The following is a 23,412-nucleotide window of genomic DNA, read 5'->3' as shown; positions in this document are numbered from 1 at the left end:
TTAGAAATGGTTAACAGAAATATAAATGCAGGTTTTAGAACTAATATATTATAAATTATGTACACCAATAAAGATTATGTGCATGAGGTGTAGTAGCTTTAATATAATATTTGTGTTGATGGTCTTCTTATCTTTTAGCATTGTTAGTGTGTGAGCGTTCTGTTAACAAGTGAGAGTAAGGGTATTATGGTCATTGACATGTACTTTGACATATATTATAAATAGAGGGAGAGATTTATCATTGTGCTTAGGTCTTCCATTTTACCCAATTATTCAACATGGTATCAGAGCATGATTCTGAGACCTAAACCCTAATTGTCACAGCCACAATCAAAACTGAAACCCTAAATCTGCTGCACGTTTATCATCATAGAAGAATTTCCAGCAACACTATAGCCCTAAAAACAGTCAGCAGCTGCTGGAAGCCAGAGCAGTTGCCGGAAAATTCCTGGGTGACACTGCCAGTCTTGGAATCCAAAATCCACTATAAATTTTGCAAAAACAACACCATAGTCATCCACAGACACAGCCGTTATACCCTCCACTGAAATCCCATCTCCAGAAAGTACCTATGCATCCTCACGTGCTGGTCGAAGGCTGCCAGGTCCGACCCCACATGCCAGTGCGTGAAGCCAATTTCATGCATGTTTCTGGCCTGAATTCTTCCAGCAGTGCTCGAATCCCTCTATAAACATATTATTGAAGTTTTTCCTGATGTTATTTGTCCAAAAATCTCATATTTTTCAGTTGCTCATTTACGACATATGAAAAATGGTTGTTCGATGTTTCTCGAAGCTGTTTATCAATATTTATTGAGTTTATATGGCCTGAAACAGAAACAGTTGTATTTGTGGTGTTTTTGATTCATACGTTGTGGGCTTGTGATTCGCATTGATTGTCGAAGGTCATGTATGTTGGGATTGAACTTGTGAATTCAAAAAACATGTTCGCTGTGTATTTTTGATCTGCTGTTCTATTGAGGTTGTATGTGTGTTGGGATGAGTTCCCAAATCCCAAAAGTGTGTCTCCCTCGTCAGTTACTTGTTTAAGTGAACAATGTACTATGGTTGTATTAGAAAAAGAGTATTCAAGGTTTCTGTAGTATCAAGCACCCGAACAAGCATCTAATCGCATTGTATATTTTGCTAAAAAAATAACCATATCGTCCGTCCGATATCTCTCCCACTAGTCCCCCAGTTATCTACTCGTTTGATGCTGACCATATGCAAGTGTCACCAACTTCTTTTTCACTCTTCAGTATTCTACAAATAGGCCTCAAGTTACCCTTGCTGATGGGTGCACTACTATTACTAAAGGAATAGGAATAGTAAATCCTACTCCCTTCATCTTTCTTTGTTCTGTTCTCTACATTCCTAAATCCCTCTTAATCTCATGTCTTTTAGTAAAATTACAGTCACTAAATTGCTTTATAACCTCCTTTTCTGATTTTGTTCTTATTCAAGATTTGAAGATGAAGAAGACGACTGGCACTGGACATGAGGCTGATGGACTTTACTACTTTGAATCGCTTTATTCTCCTATTGCCCATAGTGCTATTGCCACACAACTTCAAATGCACTGTCGCCTTGGCCAACCATCATTGGACAAGTTAAATAGCTAGTTCCTAATTTGAGTTTCGTGTCTAACCTCGACTATGTGTCTTGTCAATTAAGAAGGGATCATTGTGTTCCTTTTGCTTGCAAGTCAATAAAAGATCCTTAACCCTTTTATGTTAGTCCATTATGATGTTTGGGGTCCTAGTCATGGCACGTCAAAGTTGAGTTTTGATATTTTGTTACTTTTGTCGATGACCACTCTAGAATGACGTGCTTGTACTTAATGAAAGATTGTTCTGAGTTGTTTAATATCTTTTGTGTATTCTGTTCTCAAATAAAGACTTAGTTTGATAAGTTAATACGGATACCTTGTAGTGATAATGCTAAAGAGTACTCTAGTACTCAATTCAGTACCTATATGACAAACGTTGGCATGAACCACCAGTCATCTTTTGCGCACACTCCACAACAAAATGGAGTTGCAGAGGAGAAAAACAAACATATTCTTGAAGTTACTCGAACTCTTTTCTATCAGATGATGTCCCTAAAGTTTTTTGGAGTGATGTTTTGCTCACCACTTGCTTTCTTATCAATAAAATGCCATCTTCTGTCCTTGGTTGTAAAATCCAATATCAATTATCTTCCTTATGGCTCCTTTGTTCTCCCTTCCTCTTTGTATATTTGGTTTTTTACCTTTGTTCATTAGTATTTAGTTAAATCTAGGAAGGTATAAGTTGGATCCTCGTGCTATCAAATGTATTTTATGGGTTATACCTATACTAAACAAGGATATCAATTATAGCCCCACTTTACATCAATTCTTTTGTCTTTGTTGATGTCACTTTTTTGAGTCTACATCACACTATTTTGATTCCTTGAGTTCTGTTGACCTTGATGAGTCCCTTCCTCTGCCTAGCCTTCTCGATCCTTACTTATTTCCTTCATCTAGTCTTCCTACCTCTTTATCTAGTTTGAGTCCATTTCATCGCTTGGTTGTCCCAATTTGCAATTGTGCACATGGTGATTCAAGGGAGGAGAGCCTCCTTTAGCTTCCACTTCTACGTCTCTAGTTCCTTTGTCAAATAATCCTCTTCCCCAAATGGTTGGTCCTCCTAGTGTTGTTAAAAAAGGTAAATGCGCTTGTAACCAACATCCAATCTCTAATTTTGTTTCTTATGATTTCTTGTCACCGTTACTACTATTTTGTTAGTATCTTGTGTTTTGTTGCTCTTCCCAACTCTATTTGTGAAGCTCTGTTTCATTTCGGGTGGAGGAATGCAATGATAGACTAGATACCTGCTCTACAGGATAATGATACTTGGGAATTGGTATGTCTTCATCTTGAAAAGTCTATGGTTGGTTGTCGCTGGTATGCATTGTGAAAGTTAACCTTGATGGTTCTATGGCTTGTTTGAAAGCACGTCTTGTTGCTAAGGGGTATATTCAAGTGTACGGTTTCGATTAGTCCGAAACTTTTTCCTGGGATGCCAAACTTACATCAGCATGTGTATTCATCTCTTTGGCCACTACTTGTCATTGGCCTTTGCATCAGTTAGATATGAAGATTGCCTTCTTGTATGGAGATCTTTAGGAGGAGGTCAATGTGGAGCAACCACCTGTGTTGTTTCTTAGGGGGAGTCAGACTTAGTGTGTTAGCTCAAGAAGGCACGATATGGTTTAAAACAGTCCTTCAAAGCATAGTTTGGTAGAATCAACGTTGTAGTACTAGAGTTTAGCCTTGGACGGTGTGCAGTGGATCACTCTCTATTTTATTGTCATACTTCATCAGGTAGGATTTTGCTTAGTATGCGTGTGGATGATATTGTGATTAATGGTGATGATTATTAAGGTATTTAGAGCCTAAAGCATATTTTGCAGACTATGTTCCAGTTAAAGGATTTGGGACCATTGAAGTACTTCTTGGGTATAGAAATATCGAGATCTCATACTAGAACCATCTTGTTATAGAGGAAGCATGTTCTTAATTTTTTAGATGCTACTGGACTATTGGAATCCGAACCCGTTGATGCACCTATAGATCCTAATAGTAAGCTAGTGCCAGGTATGGGTGAGTTGTTGCGTAATCCATGACGGTATTGGAGACTTGTTGGAAAGCTGAATTATCTCACGGTCACTTGGTTGCATGGTTTTAAATTGCAGTCGTGGGTAACGTCGCGTAAGAGTAGCAGGTGTCCCAGGACGTGGGAGACACAAATGTCATGTCATGGGAAGTGGGCGTAACGTCGTGAATTTTTTTTTTCACGTATGCACAACCGTGCCAAAATTGAAAAATAAGCATGAAATCCATTAATACATGATTTTTAATGAATTTTGATTGCTTTTATTCAACCTAAAAATGCTTTTTAATAAATAATATGATTTTTATATTAATTTTAGTGCGCTGTTTACAAAAAAAGTCATTGCTTTATAGTTTGCACTACTTTAATGGGTAAAAGAAATGTAGTAATGTAATTAAAATGAAGAATCAATTAATTAGTTGAATACTGATTATACACATACATGAATTTGAAAAATGATTGGTATCAATAGTAGAATACATGAATACAATATTACAAATTTACAACATAGCACATGTCACCACCAAAAAGAATGATGTGGAGGGTCTTCATTGAAAGTGAAGGAGTTAGCCCGGGAGAGGGGGGGGGGGGGGAGGGTGAATTGGGTTATTAAAATTTTAGTTCTTTTTATGAAAATTTTAACCTCTTGTTAATTTATCAAACACACAGCAAAGCTTTTTAAATCAACTCACAATCCAATCACAACACAAGTAAACAAAACTTAAGCAAATAATCGATTAACAAAATACCAAACCAAGATATAGTATGCAGCTCTTTGGCAATTCAGTTTTTGCAAGAACTCAAGATATTTTCTTGTTTGTAACCCTGTGAATATTTGTAAGCCCTGTATTGAATTAATTTTTTTTTTTTTGCACTCTCTTAATTAAGATTTCCGCAAACGATTAAACAAAGTACTCCCTTTTGGGTTTCCGCAAAAGTTTAATCAAAACATACTTTCTTATATTAAGAGTCTTCTTTAATCTCAGCAACCTGCACTTTGCATACACACACACACACACACACACACACACACACACACACACATATATATATATATATGTGCTGAAAATAAAGAGAAGGGAAAGAGAGACACAGAGATTTTTACGAGGTTTGGCTTATCCCCTGCCTACGTCCTTGCCTTGGGCTAATACCACCCAAGGATTCCACTACTACACTCCTTTCCGGGCAAAGCAAACCATTACAATTCCCTCTTTAAAGGTAGAGATCCCTCTCCAAGCGATACCCCACGCTTGGTCCAACAATCCAACAACCTGGAATCGTCAATACATTGCAAGAATACAAGAAATAATCTTTGCGTACAATAGCACTCTCATAAAGAGCAGATTAGTACAATTTAAAAGCACTCCGAACTCGAAGAAATCCTTTTCATTCTTCAGCTTCAAACAACAAGTCAAAGGTAAAATTTCTTGATTTCAACCTTTGGAATGGTAGATCTGCCAAATACGAGTGGTTGAGAGAGGGAGAAAGCAAGGAATCGTGAGAAAGTTTGGTGGATTGGAAATAGAAAAGGCGAATCAAATTGTCGGCAGCCGTAACGGTTCGTAGTGGACTGTAGTGGTGCGTAACCAATCGTAAAGTCCATTATGGACCGTTACGGCGGTTTAACAATTGTTACGGTCATGAATTTTTCTCCCCTCGCAATATCAGTGCGTAACGGTTTCGGCAGCCCAATTTTCGTTATGTAACGGCTGCTTTGCTATGTAACTACCATTATTTAAAATAGTGCTTGGCCGAATATATTTTTCACAACAAGTGTTGTAAGTAAGTTTCTTGATTTTTTGAGAACAAATCATTGGGGTGTAGTAATTCCCATCTTGAGATATCTCAAAGCTGCACCTGGGAGAGGTCTCTTATATTAGGATTTTGGTCACACTCATATTTAAGGATATATTGATGCAGATTTGGCCGGGTCACCTTTAGATAAAAGATTCACAACTGGGTGCTATGTTGATGGAAATTGGGTTTCTTGGATGAGTAGAAACAAATTGTGGTGACCAAGTCAAGTGTTGAGTGAAAGTATAGGGCCATGGCTCACATTACGTGTGAACTTGTTTGGCTGAAAACATGTTGGAAGAATTGGGTTTTACACATTCTCAGTCTATGGAGGTGATGTGCGATAATCAAGCTGCTATTCATATTGCCTGCAACTTGGTCTTCCATGAGTAGACAAAACATATTGAAGTTGATTGCCACTTTGTTCGGAAGAAACTTGTGCAGAAGCTCATTAGTCATTACCACCACTCATGTGAAGTCTAATTTGTAGCTTGCTGATTTATTTACTAAAGGCTTGGGGGGGGGGGGGGTGCTCATATTAAATTCATTTGTAACAAGCTAGGAGCATATGATATTACATGCTCTAACTTGAGGGGGAGTGTTGATGGTTGTCTTAGTCTTTTAGCATTGTTAGTGTGTGAGTGATATGTTAACAAGTGAGAGTTAGTAAGGGTGTTACGGTCATTGGTATGTACTTCGACATATATGATAAATAGAAGGAGAGACCTATCATTTGTGATTAAGCCTTCCATTTTACCTAATTTTTCAACAATTTTTGTTAAACGTAATCAATTAAATTGGGGGTTGGGGAGAGGGTAACGCAGAGGTTTGTTGATTTAGTGTGTCGATTGGAAGTCTCTTGTAAGGGTGTCTTGAGTTTTTGTCATTGGGTTTTTTTTTTTTGCAATTTTCTTTTTGGTTTTCCTGAGGATTATCAAACTTTGTTAAGGAGATGTCCTATATCCTAATTGTAAATTCTATTTTTATCTAATGATTCTTTTTCTATAAAAAGAAAAATCCAAGGATGATCAGGTGACATGAATGTTGAAAATGATGCTCTCTCTCTCTCTCTCTCTCTCTCTCTCTCGCTCTCTCTTTCTCTCTCACTCACTCACTCACTCTCATTAAGCTCATTATGGTTTTGATAATTTCATTGTTTCAGAGGATGCTAAAACGTTCGGTTCAGATCTAAGGAAGACCTTTGATCTAAGATTGAAGATGGGGGGATCTTCTTTTCTTTTCTTTTCCTCTTCAAGAATAAATTCTCTCACGACAGGTGGGTCAAATTCTCGAAAGAGATAGGTTTGTGGTTCACCGATGGGCTTTCAGATTTTGTTAGTCCTGAGATTGGGTTTTAGAGTGTCTGGTTGGTAAATTAGGAGCACTAGATTAGAATTAGGTGGTTGAGGGTGGGGAATTTTCAGTTCTAATTCTTGGTGGTGCAAAAGGGTCAATTGGTGAAGCTTTGTGAACATTTTTTTGTGAGTTGGTTCAGGAGTTTCGTCGAGATTCTGGTGGCATAGGTGATGCTGAGCCTCCTAGATCATGGAGTTGGGTGGCAATGGAAGGGAAACTAGTGGATAGTTATGCAAGGAACCCAACTAGGAAAGGAGGAAGTGGGAAAGATAAGCTATGTGATGCATGGTTGAGTTGCAATTGAAGGCTCATGGGGCGGCTAGGGTTTGAGAGGACGAAGCAATCCTATTTGAAGCAACTAGGGTTACACTCAGGAATGAGGAGTCCAAGAGATCAGGCTTGGGCTGCTTTCTCTTTGTTTTGGATTTAGGTTGGTTAGCAAAAAAAGGAGCTTCCTCTTAACTAGGCCCATTTTGCTTCGCGATTTATTTTAGACCCTAAGGATGGTGCGTCTTAGTTGGGTCCTTTGCAGAAGGATCGATCCCTTAATTAGGCCAATTTCGAGGATAAAGTGGATTGTCCGTAGTCCTAGTGGACCATGTTATTAGACAGGCCTAATGCTCTAGCCTTCACTAAAATAGAACATGGGGAAGATGGACCTTCTCCCATTTGTTAATGAAATTCATAGCCTATCTCTAGCTCTTAATGACTCACGTGGAAGAAATCAAGATAGGGAGCAAATCAAGATGACATTAGCTTGGTTATAAAGCAGCCTATTGGTACAAGATGATAAAATTAATGCTATCAGATTGGATGATGCTTCTAATTCTGTAGAGGGACAAACAACAAGAGTTGTTGAGGTTAATGGAGAAAATGGTGATTTGGGGGGGAAATTTGATGTTTCAGGAACTAAATATAACAAATCCAAGGGTCCTAAGGTCTATGCTTGTCGGAAGGCTACTTTGATGGGTGCAGAATGAGAAACTTACTTAACAAGAAGAGAGAGCACTCTGCGGAGGCAGTGCCTAAGATCTTAAAAAGCAACTTAAATGGAGAGCTAACCTTTGTGGAGGATGTTTTTGCTAAGAAGATATGCAATTGTTGTCATAGGGCTAACAGAAGTAAGGGGCTCAAGAAATGGGCACCTATCAATATTGATAGTGACGATCTTAGTGAGTATGATGGTGATGGGGATTTGGTGCTAAATGAGATTAGGCAAGTTATGCGGTAGCTTAGCCAGCATCACAACTTGGTACTCCTTTAGCGCATAGGCACTAACTCTCATTTTACACCTTCATCCCTAACCAATGAGGTGAAATATGTTGATTCACCCCTTCTCATTCCCTTCTTGAGCCGAATGGTAGAGGGGAACTTCTTATCTTCTCCAAACTTTGCACTATTCAAGGGTGGTCATCCATGAGGCAAAGGGAACAACGAATGACATTGGGACCACTTTAGGTTGAGTCTTTGGTCACCTGCTTGGATACTCTTAGTGTAGGTTGGGTTGCAGAATAAATTGATTTCATGCACCCTTAGTCTTTAACTAGCTTCAACTTGAGTCTCTAGCCTCAACTTGCGGACAAAGTTATGGGTAGCCCCAATATCTACCATAGCAAAGGTGCTTTGCCCATTGATCCATAAATCCACAAAAATTAACCTTTTAGCTTGAGCAACCTTGGGTTCTTTTGTTTACCTCTCCAACGCTTTGAGTAACCATATTGCATCCATCATTTCTGCCTTATTCTCATTTTTTCCTTGTGCTAGGCATCAAGGGATGACTTATAAGGGCTATCAGCAACTCATGAGGGCTTAAGCATGCAATCTTGCTCTCACTCACTGGCTATGTTGGAGGCCTGAGACTAGGTTTCTTCATTTGAAGTTGATGCGTTGGTGTTGGGTTCCCCACTCTTGGGTTTACCCTTGTTGAAAGACTTTCTACTATTTTCACCCAACAAGCAACGGTCCTTAGGCATGGGGAAATTTTCTCTGTCATAGCAAGTCAAGCATTTTGCAGTATCCTGTGCAGTAGCCTGTCCTAAGAACAACTTATCTTTCTTGTACTTGTCTTATGTATCCAACGTCAAAGAAAAAAATTATTTAACATGTTCTCTCATTGTCTTAGTGCGCTTAAAATCTTGCAGTCTGCATTGCGGATTGTACTTATTACTTAACATTCGTAGGAAAAATTGGGTCTTGAGCTCTTTCCTCAATTTTCGCCAAGTATGATTTCTATCCCGACTCTTCTGAGTCTCATTGTACTTGGTACGCCACCATTACTTAGCGTTTCAATTTAAGCACATAGTAGCCATGGTTACTTTTGCTTCCTCCAAGTAAGCCAAAACTGCGCAAAAATATTGTTTCATTTTAAATAAGAAGTTCTCCATCTCCTTAGCATAGTGGGCACCACAGAATTCTTATGTTTCAGGTACCCTTGTTCTCCCCTATATTATACTACTATGGAATTGATGTCTTCCATGATCATGAACTATAAGGTTCAGCTTGGCGGTAAGATCACAATGTTGTATCTCTTCCACCGTACCATCACAATGTTTCCATAATTCATCAATGGAACCTTATGTTGTTTTTCAAATCCTTTTGATACATCAATGCATTTCGTAAGTCGGGCTACCTATTTGGCTATATGGTTGATGGTCTTGACCTATGCCTTTAGCATACATAAAGTCTTTCTATATCAGTGCGCAAAATGGTTCTCCCACCAATGCTTCACATAATCCCACAATCTACAATCTGAGGCAACTGAATCATGAAGCAGTTAACTAGAATTTGATACCAACTATCATGGGCCAAAGACTTCCATTTGTGTGAGGGCTGTGGAAACTAGTTGTAGGACACATGATTAACTAGTAAACTGCAGGGGGTTCACTACATAAACAAGTTCACAAGCATTGAAGACAAATTACGTGGAAGTAGTATGCAGACATGAAAGTAAGCACAAATCAAGTAGTAAAATGTATAGCAATGGAAAGCATATTATAACACCTACGTAATGTGTGTTTCGTGAGAGGCAAGTAGGTTAAACACGTTTACAATTGCTAGTGAGCTTCACAATGGTACCCACCCCTAAAGAGAATTTTATGCTAATCTCACTGTGACTCTAGGGAGCATCAATGCCGTCGAGGAGTCCCCTTTTTCACCAAGGCTTACTCTACCCAAAGAATAAAACCTATGCTAGCATACATGATGATTACCCACCTAATGTGCGCAAGACAAGCAGTCACATGCAAGCATAAGACCTCGAACAAGTTTGACTTGTCACATGGGGCCTTGGCATGCACATCAGCCATGGCTATTGCAGAGCCTTCTTTGGCTGCCCCTTGCTCCGGTCAGCTACCTACACTTCTTTTCTATTCATTTTTTTTTTTTTTTAAATTTAAGATCCATGCAATGCTCTCTCTTTTTGCTTGCGTGCCGAGATGCAGGCCATCTTGCTTTGGCAAACCTACTTTTACAGACTCTGGTCAATCTTTCCCCTCTCTCTTTCTCTCTCTAGAACACAAGCACACATGAACTCCTCTCTCTAAACCTAATCTTCCTAAGACTCCCTCAAGTAAGAAAGCACAAGCCTTTGCCTTTTCATGCTTAGTTGTAACTACACTCACAAACTTGGAATAGAAATCGTGTGAGGCGAAGAATGTGAACATTTATATCCATGAAAAACTTAAACAAGAACCAAGGAAGTATAAGCAAAAGATAAATCTTGTATGTTCATAAAATGAAACAAGAACTACACCAAGAACAGCATGAAAGCTGGTACAAAGGGAGGGAATTTTCATACTTGGCAGGGTGATCTTTCATAGGTTGGCAATGGAGAAAAAGAGGCAATTCCTCAAGCCAATGCCTTGCTCTTGGGTTTCTCCACAAACATGAGTTCTTCACCAAATCAAACATGTCTTCCTTGCTGTCTCCTTGCTGAAAGAGGCCCCAAGGGTTGACCTTTGGAAGACCATCATTAAATGAAAATTCAATTTGTTCACTCTTAAGAAAAGCAAGGCAAAATCCTTCTGATTTTCCCATCCTCTTTTGAAAATTAAGATTGACACCTTATTATTAATTTAGAATTATAAGAACACCTGCATGAGATTCTAGGGGTATTTTGGGAATTTTTCCAATTTTAGGACAAATTGACTAGATAGCCCTCTAAATCAAATTTAAGACCCATCTCAAGTCCACATGGGGAAAGAACCATTAACGAGCCCAAAATTGATAGAATGGACACTGACTAAACCTGTTTGATCAAAATGTCCATCAACAACTCACACTTACATTAAATAACCGGTAATAAATACTAGATGTGAAGACACCTACCGAAGGAAGTAACCTACATAGATGGAAATTTACTTTTGTTATGCACTGTAATCTTCAAATGCTTTTGGCCTTCCTCCTTGGATGTATATTTTTTTTTTTCGATGCTGCATTTATGTACTTCCATAATTACGCCTTGTTTAATGATAGATTCATGCAGATGAAACTAAAAGTAGTCTCCAATTTGCAAGCCGAGCATTACGTGTCACAAATTGTGCTCGTGTGAATGAGGTTTTGCTTTAATTCTGCTTGCATCTCTCTCTCTCTCTCTCTCTCTCCATGTTTCCATGTAGCAGATTTTATATATAAATATATGTTTGTATTTTTTTTTGCCTACTTGTGGGTGATATGCAGAGTTTGCAGATCTAATATTATTTGCATATAGTTTCCTATTTTTGTTTACTTCGACCTCAACCAAGAGTTTTTCTTCATGCCAGATTTTGACAGATGCTGCTTTGTTAAAACGTCAAAAGAAAGAAATCGAGGAGCTTCGAGCAAAATTACAGGTTATTCCATTTTTGCAAATTTACAATAGATGTATCTTCTTTTTGGAGTAATTTCGAAATGATTTTTTCCCATGTGGAAGTACTGACCTGTTAATTTTTTTTAATTTTATTTTAGGGCTCTAATTCAGAGCATTTTGAGGAGGAGATTCTTAATCTACGAAATACATTATTACAGGTTTGATAGTGCTCTATTTGTGATTTAAACATTTAAAAGAATATGATGTTATATCTAGAAGGTTGCAACGATTTCCTTCGTAGACTGAGTTGGAAAGGGAGAGGATAGCTTTGGAATTGGAGGAGGAAAAGAAAGCTCAAGCTGAACGAGAAAGGAGGCTACAAGAGCAGGCCAAGAAAATTGAGAACTTGAGCTCAATGGTCTTGTATTCAAATAGGGATGAGAATCGAGATCATTACAAAAAGGTTTGTGCTTTGATGGACATTGTGCTACTTATGTCATTAATTTAAATTACTGTATTAAGAAGTTAGTTATGCGGTTAATCCTTTTTCTTAATGGTCTTATTTTGTCTATATTTTGCCATCTTGTTTAATATTATTGAAGCTAATCTAAAATAAACTGGGGATTAATTTCCAAATTTTGTAAAATATTTTCATGTCCTTTCAAAAGGCATGCACATTCATGAGTGGATGTATATATGCATGTATACATATTATATAAAGAATGAATATTTATTTTATTTTAAAATCAACTAACTAAATCATTATTGATCGTTCAACATGGTTTGTATTGGTCAAGCTGCTTAAGTGGATTTGTATTTCAAAAATTTGTCTACGCATGCAATGGAAATTCCAAGTGACCTTTGGCTGAAGTAATTTGACATATTCTTTTCTTTTTTGGTTGGAAAAGAGGTATATTAATAGAGAAACAATATACATTACAAGCGAATAAGGGATTCTCCAAATGAAGAGAAAATACATAAAAACTAATGTAGAAAAACAAAACAATGAATACAAAACAGCAGGCCTTTTGCTGAACATATCTGACAAATCCCTTGAAACAACAAGAAGCAACAGCTCATAAAGAAGACAAATACTGATTCTTATCCCAAATGAAAATCTGAGGTGTCATCTTCCCCATAAAAATGCAATTATTCCTTTCCATCCAAATACTCCACAACACCAAACAAACCATATATCCACTGAGCAGCCTTGTCTTTGCTCCTTCAGATTTCAAAAATGAAGTAGCCAGCATATCCTCCATAGACTCCGAACAAGGCCAACTTTCCCAATAAAATCAAATAACTTGTTCCAAATCCTCCAATAGAAAGAACAATACAAAAACTAATGAGAACCAAATTCAGAATTATCAAAGCAAATAACACACATGTCTGGAGATAATTCGTTAGAAGGATTGTGCAACAGATTGTTAGTGTTAACTTTATTCAGAACAACCAAACAAATTAAAAAGGCCAAATTTAGAGGGAAATTTGGCCTTTCAAACCAAGAGAGAAAAGAACAGGTGCTTTAGTGTCAAGAACTCTGTTGAATAATTGGGTAAAATGGAATATCTTCCCTCATGATCGGTTTCTCCCTTTATTTATAATATGTGTCAAGTAGAATACCAATGACCATAATACCCTTGCTAACTCACACTTATTATCATAACTCTAACACATAATAAGTAAGCTAAATGACTAAATAACCACTAACACTCTGCATCAAGTTGGATCATATATATTATAGCCTGTTACAAATTAATTTCACTCGAGCACCTCCCAAGGCTTTTGTGAATAGATCAGCAAGCTGAAACTCAGATTTCACATAAGTGGTTGTAATGAGCTTATGTACAAGTTTCTCCCAAATAAAGTGGCAATAACTTCATTGTGCTTTGTACGCTCATGGAAGACCTGGTTGGAGACAATATAAATAGCAGCTCGATTATCACACATTAACTCCATAGGCTGAGAGTGTGGGAAACCTAGTTCTTTCAACATGTTATTCAATCAAACAAGTACACATGTAGTGTGCACCATAGCCCTATGCTTTGACTCAGCACTTGAGCTGGCCACCACAATTTGTTTCTTACTTTTCTAAGAAACCAAATTATTACTGACGCAGATATAGTAGCTGGTTGTGGATCTTCGTCAAAAGGCGAGCCGACCCAATCTGCATCTATATATCCTTGACTATGAGTGCGGCCCCGATCTTGATATATGAGACCTCTCCCTGGTGCACCTTTGAGAAATCTCAAAATGCAAATTACTGCATCCTAGTGACTTGTTCTTGGGAATTGAGAAACTGACTCACAACACTTGTTAAGAAGGATATATTTGGTCGTGTGATTGTAAAATAATTCAACTTTATAATAAGTCTTCAGCACCATCCTAGGTTAGGCAACAAATCACCCATATCTGGCAGTAACTTACTATTGGGATCCATGAGTGTATCAATAAAATTGGATCCCAACAACCCCGTCTCATCTAAAATATCAAGAACATACTTCCTTTGAGACAAGACAGTTCTTGTATAAGATCTTGATACTTCTATACCCAAGAAGTACTTCAATGGTCTCAAATCCTATCTAAAACTTAGTTTGCAGGAAATGCTTTAGGATTTGAATACCTTGATCATCATCACTAGTAATCATAATATCATCCACATACACTATGAGCAGAATCCTTTCAGATGGAGTACAATGATAAAATATAGAATGATCGACTCAATACCATTGAAGGCCAAACTCAAGTACTACAGTACTGAAGCGACCAAACCATGCCCTTGGAGATTGTTTTAAACCATATAGTGACTTCCTGAGCTAACCCACTAAGCTTGACTCCCTCTGAGCAACAAACCCAGGTGGTTGCTCCATATAGACCTCCTCCTAAAGATCACCATGCAGGAAAGCATTCTTCGCATCGAACTAATGTAGAGGCCAATGATAGGTGGTGGCTAAGGAAATGAACATACGTATTGACGCCTGTATGGCTATAGGGGAGAATATGTTTGATAATCCAAACCATACACTTGAGTATATCCTTTAGCAACAAGGCGAGCCTTCAATCAGGCCAAGGAACCATCTGGATTAACCTTCATAGTGTACACCCAATGACAACCACCCACAAATCTATTAGGAGGAAGATGTACTAAGTCCCACGTATCATTATCTTGTAGAGCGTGCATCTCTTCTACCATTGCATTTCTCTGCCCAAAATGGGGGCTTCAGAAATAGATTTTGGTAGACCAATAGAAGACAAAGTACTAACAAAACAGTAATATGCGGGTGACAAGAAATCATGACAAACAAAATTAGAGATTGGATGTTGGGTACAACTATGTTTACCTTTTTAAACAGCAATGGGTGGATCAACATCTTAGGAAATAAGATCATCTGATGAGGGAACTAAAGGTGTAGGAGCATGGTTTCAAATAACAGTTGCGACCGTTATGTAATGGTTTTTTGGGTTCCCAATACTGCTACATTGCGAAATTAGTGGGAAGAAAAATTATAGTCATAGCTGCCATTATGTACCGCAACTGTTATGTAAAGGCCGCTACGACCATTACGTAACTGCTACAAGACTATTATACCAAAAAGAATTATTTTATTTTTTCTTATTTTTTTCCTCACTTCTATAAATAATTCTCAATATACTATGTGGTGAGAGGGGGGAAAAGATTATATTGAGGATGATAATGATACAATTGTTTATTTTTTAAATGCTCACAAGAGATGCATTAATTAACACAAAATACTAATGTTGCGTTTGAGAGCATGAATTTCGGACCTTGGATTTGAATTTTGATTTTGGTGGATTTGGACAAATTTCAATACAATTTTGTATTACATCTTACCCAAATCCAATACAAATCCAAATCCAAAGGCTATCCAAATATAGGATAACTTAATTAGGAAAATATTTTATTTTGAAAATATTAGCAATTTGAAATTTATGTTCCATATTTTTCAACTTCAACCTTCTCTCTTTTCTAGTTATTGTATATTTGTATTATTCACATTTCTTATGTGTCTAATTGATTAATGGAGTGTATACTATGTTTTGTTTTATTAATTAATTTATTATACAAGAATTTATCACGCATAAGAACAATGAAAAGTATAATTACGCTCATACACGTAATGTTTCTATAAATGGTGGTTTAAACCAAATGTAAATTTCTTGCCCCTTACCAAACAACTTAGTTAGTTGAACCAAAGGATCCAAAATATTGTAGAACTCTTTCCAAGAAGGCTTAAAAGGTTAAAACATGCAAATACACTAATATGCACAAGGTTATGCATGCTTGAAAAAAAATTCACAATTGTTACACCTGCTTCCCGTTATGTAACATCCACTACTCCTGCTTCCTATTACACCTGTTACCGCTATGTTACGCTACGCGCTACTGCAATTTAAAACCATATGTAGGAGTGGAGGCTAGAGGAGGCTCTCCTCCCTTGAGTTGTCGTGTGTATACCTGCAAATTGGGATAATCCAAGCAACGAGAAGGACTCAAATTGAATGAAGATGTTGGAGGATTGGGCACAGATATTAGGTTAGGATCTAGAAGACAAGGTAAAGGAAGGGACTCATTAAGGTCAACATAACTTAAGGAATCAGAGTAATATGGTGTAGACTCAAGAAAGGTGACATCAACAGAGACATAGAATCAATGTAAAGTAGGGCTATAACATCGATATCCCTTTTGAGTATAGGAATACCCTAGAAAAATGCATCTGATAACATGAGGATCCAATTTATCCGTTCGTGGAGTTAACTGATGCGCAAAAGACACAACCAAATATGCAAGGAGGAAGGGAGAACAAAGGAACCTTAGGGAAGACAAATGAATATGGGATTTTACCACCAAGGATAGAGGATGACATTTTATTAATGAGAGAGCAAGCGGTGAGTACAACATCACTCCAAAAAATTTCGGGAACATTCATTTGATACAACAGAGTACAAGTGACTTTGAAAGTATATTTGTTTTTCCATTTTGCAATTCCATTTTGTTGTGGAGTGTCGGCAGAAGAAGACTGATGGATCATACGAGAATTAGTTATATAGGTATTGAATTGGGTGCTGAAGTACTCCTTTGCATTATCACTACGAAGTACCTTGACTGGCATATCAAATTGAGTCTTTATTTGGGAACAAAAGGCACAAAAGATGTTAAACAACTCAAGACGATCTTTCATTAAATACAAGCAAGTCATCTTGGAGTAGTCATCGACAAATGTAACAAAGTACCAAAACCCCAATTTCAACGTGACACAACTTGGATCCCAAACACTTGAATGGACGAGCATGAAAAGACTATTCGTCTGTTTGTTGACTTGGGAAGCAAAGGGAGCAGATGATGTTTTGCCAATTGACAAGACTTGCACTCAAGAATAGACACATAACTCAAGGTAGGAACTAGCTTTTTTAATTTATCAAAGGGCGGATAGCCAAGGCGACAATGGATTTGAAGCGGTGTAGCAGCAGCTGCACAGGAAATGGGAGAAGACAGCGGCTCAAAGTAGTAAAGTGCATGAGCCTTATGTCCAGTACCAATTGTCTTCCTTGTCTTCATATCTTGAATAACCACAGAATCATGAAAGAAGGTTTCAGAGCAATTTAGTGCCTTTGTAAGCTTACTAACTGACATAAGATTGAATGAGGACTTAGGAATGTATAAAACAGAAGAAAGAGAGATGGAGGGAGTAGGATTTACTATTCCTATCCCTTTAATTGTAGTTGTGGACCCATTAGCAAGGGTAACTTGAGGTAGATTTTTAGAATATTGGAGGGCAGAATAGAAGTTGGTTACACCTGTCACATGGCCAGTAGCAGCATAATTGATAATCCAAGAATTAGTAGGAGAGATACCAGAGATAATCCAAGACCCATTGTTTTTGGTTGCATGTTTCATGTTGCGTTTAAAATTGAAGGGAAAATTCGGATGGCTATGAGACCAGCCATGCTTTATTGATTAGAATGGTAAGCAACTAAGGAACAACATATTCAAATAGTAAAAGTTTCCAAAATGCGAATACTAAGGTAGGTGAGTGGTATACTGTTAAAACATAAATTAAGGAACAAACTTGTTCACAATATGGTAGACATTTAGGTAGTTTGTACATTTGAAACATAGGCCAAACACTGCTAACAAACTTAGTCACAATATGCTATACATTTAGATGGTTTGGACATTTGAAACGTAGGCCAAATACTGCACCACTGAGGGGGACTGAGCTAGTTATTGTTATTGGTATTAGAAGGGGTAGGGTTGGATCTAAAATAATGTGGAATGGGGTGATGAGGAAGGATTTAATAGCTCTTAAGCTGGCTGGCGTAAATGTAGCAGACACACACCCCCTCGCGTGGGGGGGGGGGGGTTGTGGGTCTTAAGAGTTGTTGTTGTTGTAGTTTTGTGCCATAATAATGAGGTTAATGCTCTTTAGTATATCATGTGTTTATTAGGTACTTTGAAAGGATGTAGGGACTCTTGTCAAGTTATCTTATTCTGACAAATCTGATAAGTTTCTTTCAAGTTTTTCCATAGGTTCAAAAAAATATTTTGATGAGTAAGCTTTGGTTGCTGATAATTTCTTGGGGAAATTTTCGTGCTGTTCTTCTCTATCTTAAATCTGGGTATATAACTACTGATGTTCAAAATGAGTCATTTAATTCTTGCAAAGGCATCCTACCCACGCTTGGGGTTGATCTAATTGAAACAAATTATCTTTCTTGCCAAAGAGTTTTAAATTCTGTAGGAGGGAGTTTAATCCCTGACCCACTGGGAGGTGAGAGGGATAGCCGGGACCTACAGGACCTTTTAGATAAATTGTGGTGCTTCACAGTTAACCCGTTAGGCCAGGTTGTCAAAGTGGCTGAACCCCAGAACCTATGAAAGGACAAAAAAAAAAAAAAAAAAGAGAGGAAAAAGAATTGGTGAAATTAGCCTATTGTATAAATTATGGATAGGGAAGAGAAAGAGGGTTAGGGGCAGCAAGTTGGTAGAATGAAGATTCTGAGCTGGAACGTTAGAGGTTTGGGCTGTCCTGATAAATGTTGTCAGATTAAAGATACTATTAAGGCTGTTCCTGACATTGTTATGATCCAAGAAAATATATTGGAGATGGTGGATGGTTTTCTTGTTAGGAGATCTATGATTCTAGATTTAAGAATGGGTGTGGTTAGTGTCAGTTCACCTAGAAGTCATAGGTAAGGGTCAGTGGTGGTTTAGTCCCAATGATCGTCAACTGAGAAGTATTTTTTGGGATGAGATAGCTGCAGTTCATGGCATATATCCCCTAGCTGGTGTTTGGGGGGCGATTTTAATGTTACTAGATTTGCGAATGAAAAATTGGGAGGCTCCAGAATTACTTCAAGCATGAGGGGTTTTGACACACACACACACACACACACGGGATTGTGATTTGAGGGATATTACTTTTTCAAGTGCTCATTTTACTTGGCTCACTGATGGCTCTAGATCTGTAGCTACTAGGATTGATAGGTTCCTGTTCACTACTTATTGGGAAGATGCTTTTCTGTTTCTGATCATTGTCCCTTGATTCTTGAATCTAATCCTGTTAAATGGGGCCCAACTCTGTTTCAATTTGAAAACAAGTGGATTACTCATACTGATTTTCAGAGTTTTATTTGGAGTTGGTGCAGGGAGTACACTGTGGAAGAATGGGAATTGGCCATTATCTTCCTTCAAAATATCCCAAAAATCTTGATGGTCAGCAAGTTCTCCATTTTGTTTGTGTTGACCAATTCCCTTCTTTCCACAGGGTGAACATAATGTCAAAAGGGTGAACATCAAGTTCTTCAATGATGGTCAACATTAGAAGTTGACCTTTTTGCTTGGTTTGGGGGTTGTGTGGTTTTGAATTGACCGATTATCTATATAGGTGTTCCCTTAGGTGGTAATCCTACTGCTGATTCTTTCTGGGATCCTGTTTTTGAGAAAGTGGCCAGGAGTCTGGATGAGGGTAAAGGAGCGGTTTTCACCTTTGAGGCTCGGATTACTCTTATCCATGCATCTCTATCTTCCATTCCGTTGTATTATCTCTCTTTTTAGAATTCCTGTAAGAGTGACGTGCAGGCTTGAGAAATTAATGAGGGATTTCTCTTGGTTTAGTGGGGGAGAGAAAGAGATCACCTTGTAGGTTGGGAGACTCTCTGCAGGTATAAAATGGAGGTCGGTCTGGGTTTGTATTGGTGAATTTGCTTGGAGGATATGGAACAAACTGTGTGGTATCATGGAAGTGACTTGGGTTTGTCACTTTGTCCTTTTTCAGTGGAAGATTTGTTAGCCATCTCCTTTGCAGCTTTGGAAGAAGGAAGGATAGGGCAGATTTGTGGAAGTGTGGCATCTTTACAGTCTTGTGGGGTTTATGGCTGGAGCGTAATGCATGGATATTCTCTAGGAAGAAGTTAAACTGGATGCGGGAAAAGATTGAATGTATGACTTCTTTATGGTGAGTCAGGTTTGAAATCTTAGGGGTTCTAGTTTTCTGGATTTACAATGAGATTGGAGGAACTTGCTGGTTTGGTGTTTTTCTCTTAGTTGTTCTTAGTTCTTTTTTTTGGATTGTCCCAGATTTTTATGGGGAGATATCTTTTTTCTCCCTCCCTCTAAATTCTTTCCCTATTAATAAAATTTCTTTCGCTATAAAAAAAATGAAAAAAAAAAAAAAAAAAAACCCAAAGCCAGAGAATTAAGTAAAATAATATAGCTAACTTCTAATTTGTGCTCTTTTGCATTTTTTTAATTCTAATCATACTTTTAAACTATTATTTGATTCAAGGACAAAAATTGAAGAGATTTAATTTATTTTATTTTGAAAATATTAACCAAAGATGTTGCTAGTTTTTAATTTTTTATTTATGTTGTTTTTAGTTTTGGTTTCCATAACTTCTGACACTGATGCCAAAGAGCCCCTTGTTGTGTTAAAAAATTCATTGTTTGGGGCAAACAAGTATGAGTTCACCTTGTTCAATAATTTAAAAATTTGAATTTGCATCATATTAAGATTGGAACAAAGTAGTTCATCGCACTAGAAAAATTTGAAAATGAATCAACGGTCTTCGTGGGTATTGCATGCATGCTAATTTTAGTTCTTCTTTACAGATCATATGCTTGAGGGAATACAAAATTTATAAGAGCTTTTCTTGAGCGTCTCTTTCCTTTTAAAGTGGAAACAGACCTGAGCTGCCCCTTGTTTAATGAAAGATTTTTGTTTCCATTTTTCCCATCATTCGTTTGTGCATTGCATTACTAGAGAAGTTTGAAAGCAAATCAACATTCTTCATGGGTATTGCATGCATGCTAATTTTAGTTCTTCTTTACAGATCTATGTTTGAAAGAAAACAAAATTTATATGAGCTGTTTTTTAGAGTCACTTTCATTTTTAAGTGGAAACAGACCTTGAGTTGCCCCTTTTTGATGAAAGATTTTAGTTTCCATTTTTCCCAGTATTGGTTTGTGCAGTACTTGCTGCATTGTCTGCTTAGATTTGTTCATCATCCCAATCTCAAATGATTGGATTCTACTAGTTTTTTTTGTTGGGATTTCGTGTTCTCTGGTGCAGGACAAGAGGCGGGACACATGGTGCCCGGGAAAACTTTTGCGGGAGACTCTGAGAGAGGTAAGTGCTTTATTTTCTAGAATATCATCTGTTTACAACATGAATCCTGTATAAGGTTGTACCTCTGGCCCTATGCGTTTGTATGCATTTGTGTAAATGCCATAGTATGAAGAAATTATGGAGCAAAATGCAGTCAGCAGGAAATTTGTGTATCCTTGACTTGTCGTGTTCGGTAGTATTTTGCAGGAGTTTCTATGTATAGTTTACATATTTTATTCTATGTTTGGTAAATATTGTTGTAACACTACTGTAAGCTTTACAAATAACTAGAATATACATCCATCATGTTATTGTTGGTTTCTTTTTTTCATAAAAACATGGGGGTAATATTAACAATTAATTACTATCTATTAATTTTTCTGGCTGCCTTCTGCAAATGCAGAAATAGGTAGCAACCCTTACCATGCTTCTCAAAAGCTGTTCTGGGGCGAGTTGTGCCCCTAGACCACACTTTTTTTTAACAGGTACAAAATGTACTGCTTTTGGTGTGCATTGCGCAAATGTAATTGTGCAAGCAGTAATAGCTTTATGGAGCCTTTGTCAGCTATAAGTATCAATCTGAGCCCAACTCATCCTAAGTGGCTCAACCCAACCTGATGGGGAACCCATCAATGGAGAACTTGATGTTTAGATTGTAATTTTGTTTTCTGTTTTTGTTTTTGTTTTTGTATAGCGAAGAAACAAATTATGAAAACACATTTGTTTATGTTGCTAGTTTTTTATTTCTATTGTCGGTTTTAAGCTATTTGTGAAAAAAACTAATTACCAGATTTTATGGTTTTTAGTTGTTTTAACATGTTGCCATAAAATTTTAATATCCAGAAATAACTTTTTGGATGAAATTATTTTTATACATAATTTTTAATTAAAATTTAAAGAAAGTTTTCATATGAATTAAAGATATAATTAGAATAAAACACTCATAAATTTTCAAAAAAATTTTAAAATATTTTTAGTATTTTTCAATTGTCATCTACGGTAAAATTGTTCTTGTAAAATGAAATTGGAACTATAACAAGTAAAGAAAATAGTTATATTGATTTTTAATTTTATTAGAGTATTTTTAATTTGTTTTATTTTTTATCTTTGTTATTTTAATCATTTTTGTCAACTTTTATTTGATTCAAAGACAAAAATGAGCATTTGTTTAGTTAAGTTTTTTTTTTTCGTTTTACAAATATCAACCAAACATATTGGTTGTTTCAGGTTTTTAGTTTCTATTTCTAGTTTTCATTTTTAAAATTTTCGATAGTGATAATAAATGACCCCTTAGTTAATTTAGGTTTATTTTGTGTATTTTAAGTTTTTTGGGGTTATTTTGTAATTATATGTTTTAGTTGGGGGTTGTTTTGTAATTATATGTTTTACTTGTAATCTTGGGGTATGTGCCTTTTGTGATATCTCTTTGACGTATGTACAATTACTTTTCTATTCTATGCTTCTAGTTTTGCAGCATGCCTTTTCTAGTGTAAAATCAATCCGACCATGACTCAGACTCAACTCCTGGTCAAAAAAGTTCAGAAGCTATATATTTTGGTAACATTCCACAATGAAATGGATTTTGGCATGTGATAACTGCTGGAACAGGACATGTTTTTGTTGGAGAAGAAATTCTTCATCTGCAAGGAAATGATTAAGAGACTGGTAGACGGTCCCAATTTCCCTTGAATTTGCTCACTTGTTGACATAAAAAAGTTCGCAAGCCCATTGTGATGACGTTGGCCTTTATGAACTCATATGGCTGGGGCAAGCATAAAGATGGAGCATGGGACCAAGGAATGAGCCTGACTTGAAGTTGCCTATATTCTCTGAGGTTTATCCACCATTATTCTAATCTGCTTTGGACCCCTGCTATGAATTTGTCAATGAATTGGAACCAAAGCTACTGCAGATGATCCTAGAGACCCAATTCCCTCATTCTCGCATCCTGTCCCAACAGTTGGCAAGGACATTTTTCTTTCCATGGATACCTTACTTCGGAATCGCATTGTGAAAACCAGTTTGCCAATGTTCTGAAAAAAGCAGGCAATTCCTGGAAGTCCTGGTTGTATAAGTACTTCCTTTGTAATGTGTTTGTTAGTTATCATTTGAAATCAGATTTCCAGATTCTTTTCCCTCTTTATCTCTCTCTCATGTAGACTTTTCCTCTCCTTTCCTTCTTCTTCTGCTTCTGTTCTCTATTCTGTCTCTAACTC

At 37.1% G+C, this 23,412-nt stretch overlaps 1 protein-coding gene across 2 annotated transcripts in view; it reads left to right on the top strand.

Annotated features, from left to right (window-relative positions):
* LOC131168108 (kinesin-like protein KIN-7O) overlaps positions 1-23,412 on the top strand; it is a 113,719-nt gene that overhangs the window by 4,817 nt on the left and 85,490 nt on the right. For both annotated transcript variants that reach the window (XM_058127316.1, XM_058127317.1), the window contains 5 exons: positions 11,258-11,338; positions 11,545-11,613; positions 11,729-11,788; positions 11,872-12,033; positions 21,161-21,217. In XM_058127316.1, the coding sequence (XP_057983299.1) occupies positions 11,258-11,338; positions 11,545-11,613; positions 11,729-11,788; positions 11,872-12,033; positions 21,161-21,217 (429 nt within the window). The remainder of the gene's footprint in view (positions 1-11,257; positions 11,339-11,544; positions 11,614-11,728; positions 11,789-11,871; positions 12,034-21,160; positions 21,218-23,412) is intronic.

Source organism: Malania oleifera, chromosome 11, assembly GCF_029873635.1.
Source record: "Malania oleifera isolate guangnan ecotype guangnan chromosome 11, ASM2987363v1, whole genome shotgun sequence".
Taxonomy (NCBI): domain Eukaryota; kingdom Viridiplantae; phylum Streptophyta; class Magnoliopsida; order Santalales; family Ximeniaceae; genus Malania; species Malania oleifera.
Note: the sequence above shows the minus strand (reverse complement) of the source record. Positions and strands in the feature narration are given on the sequence as shown.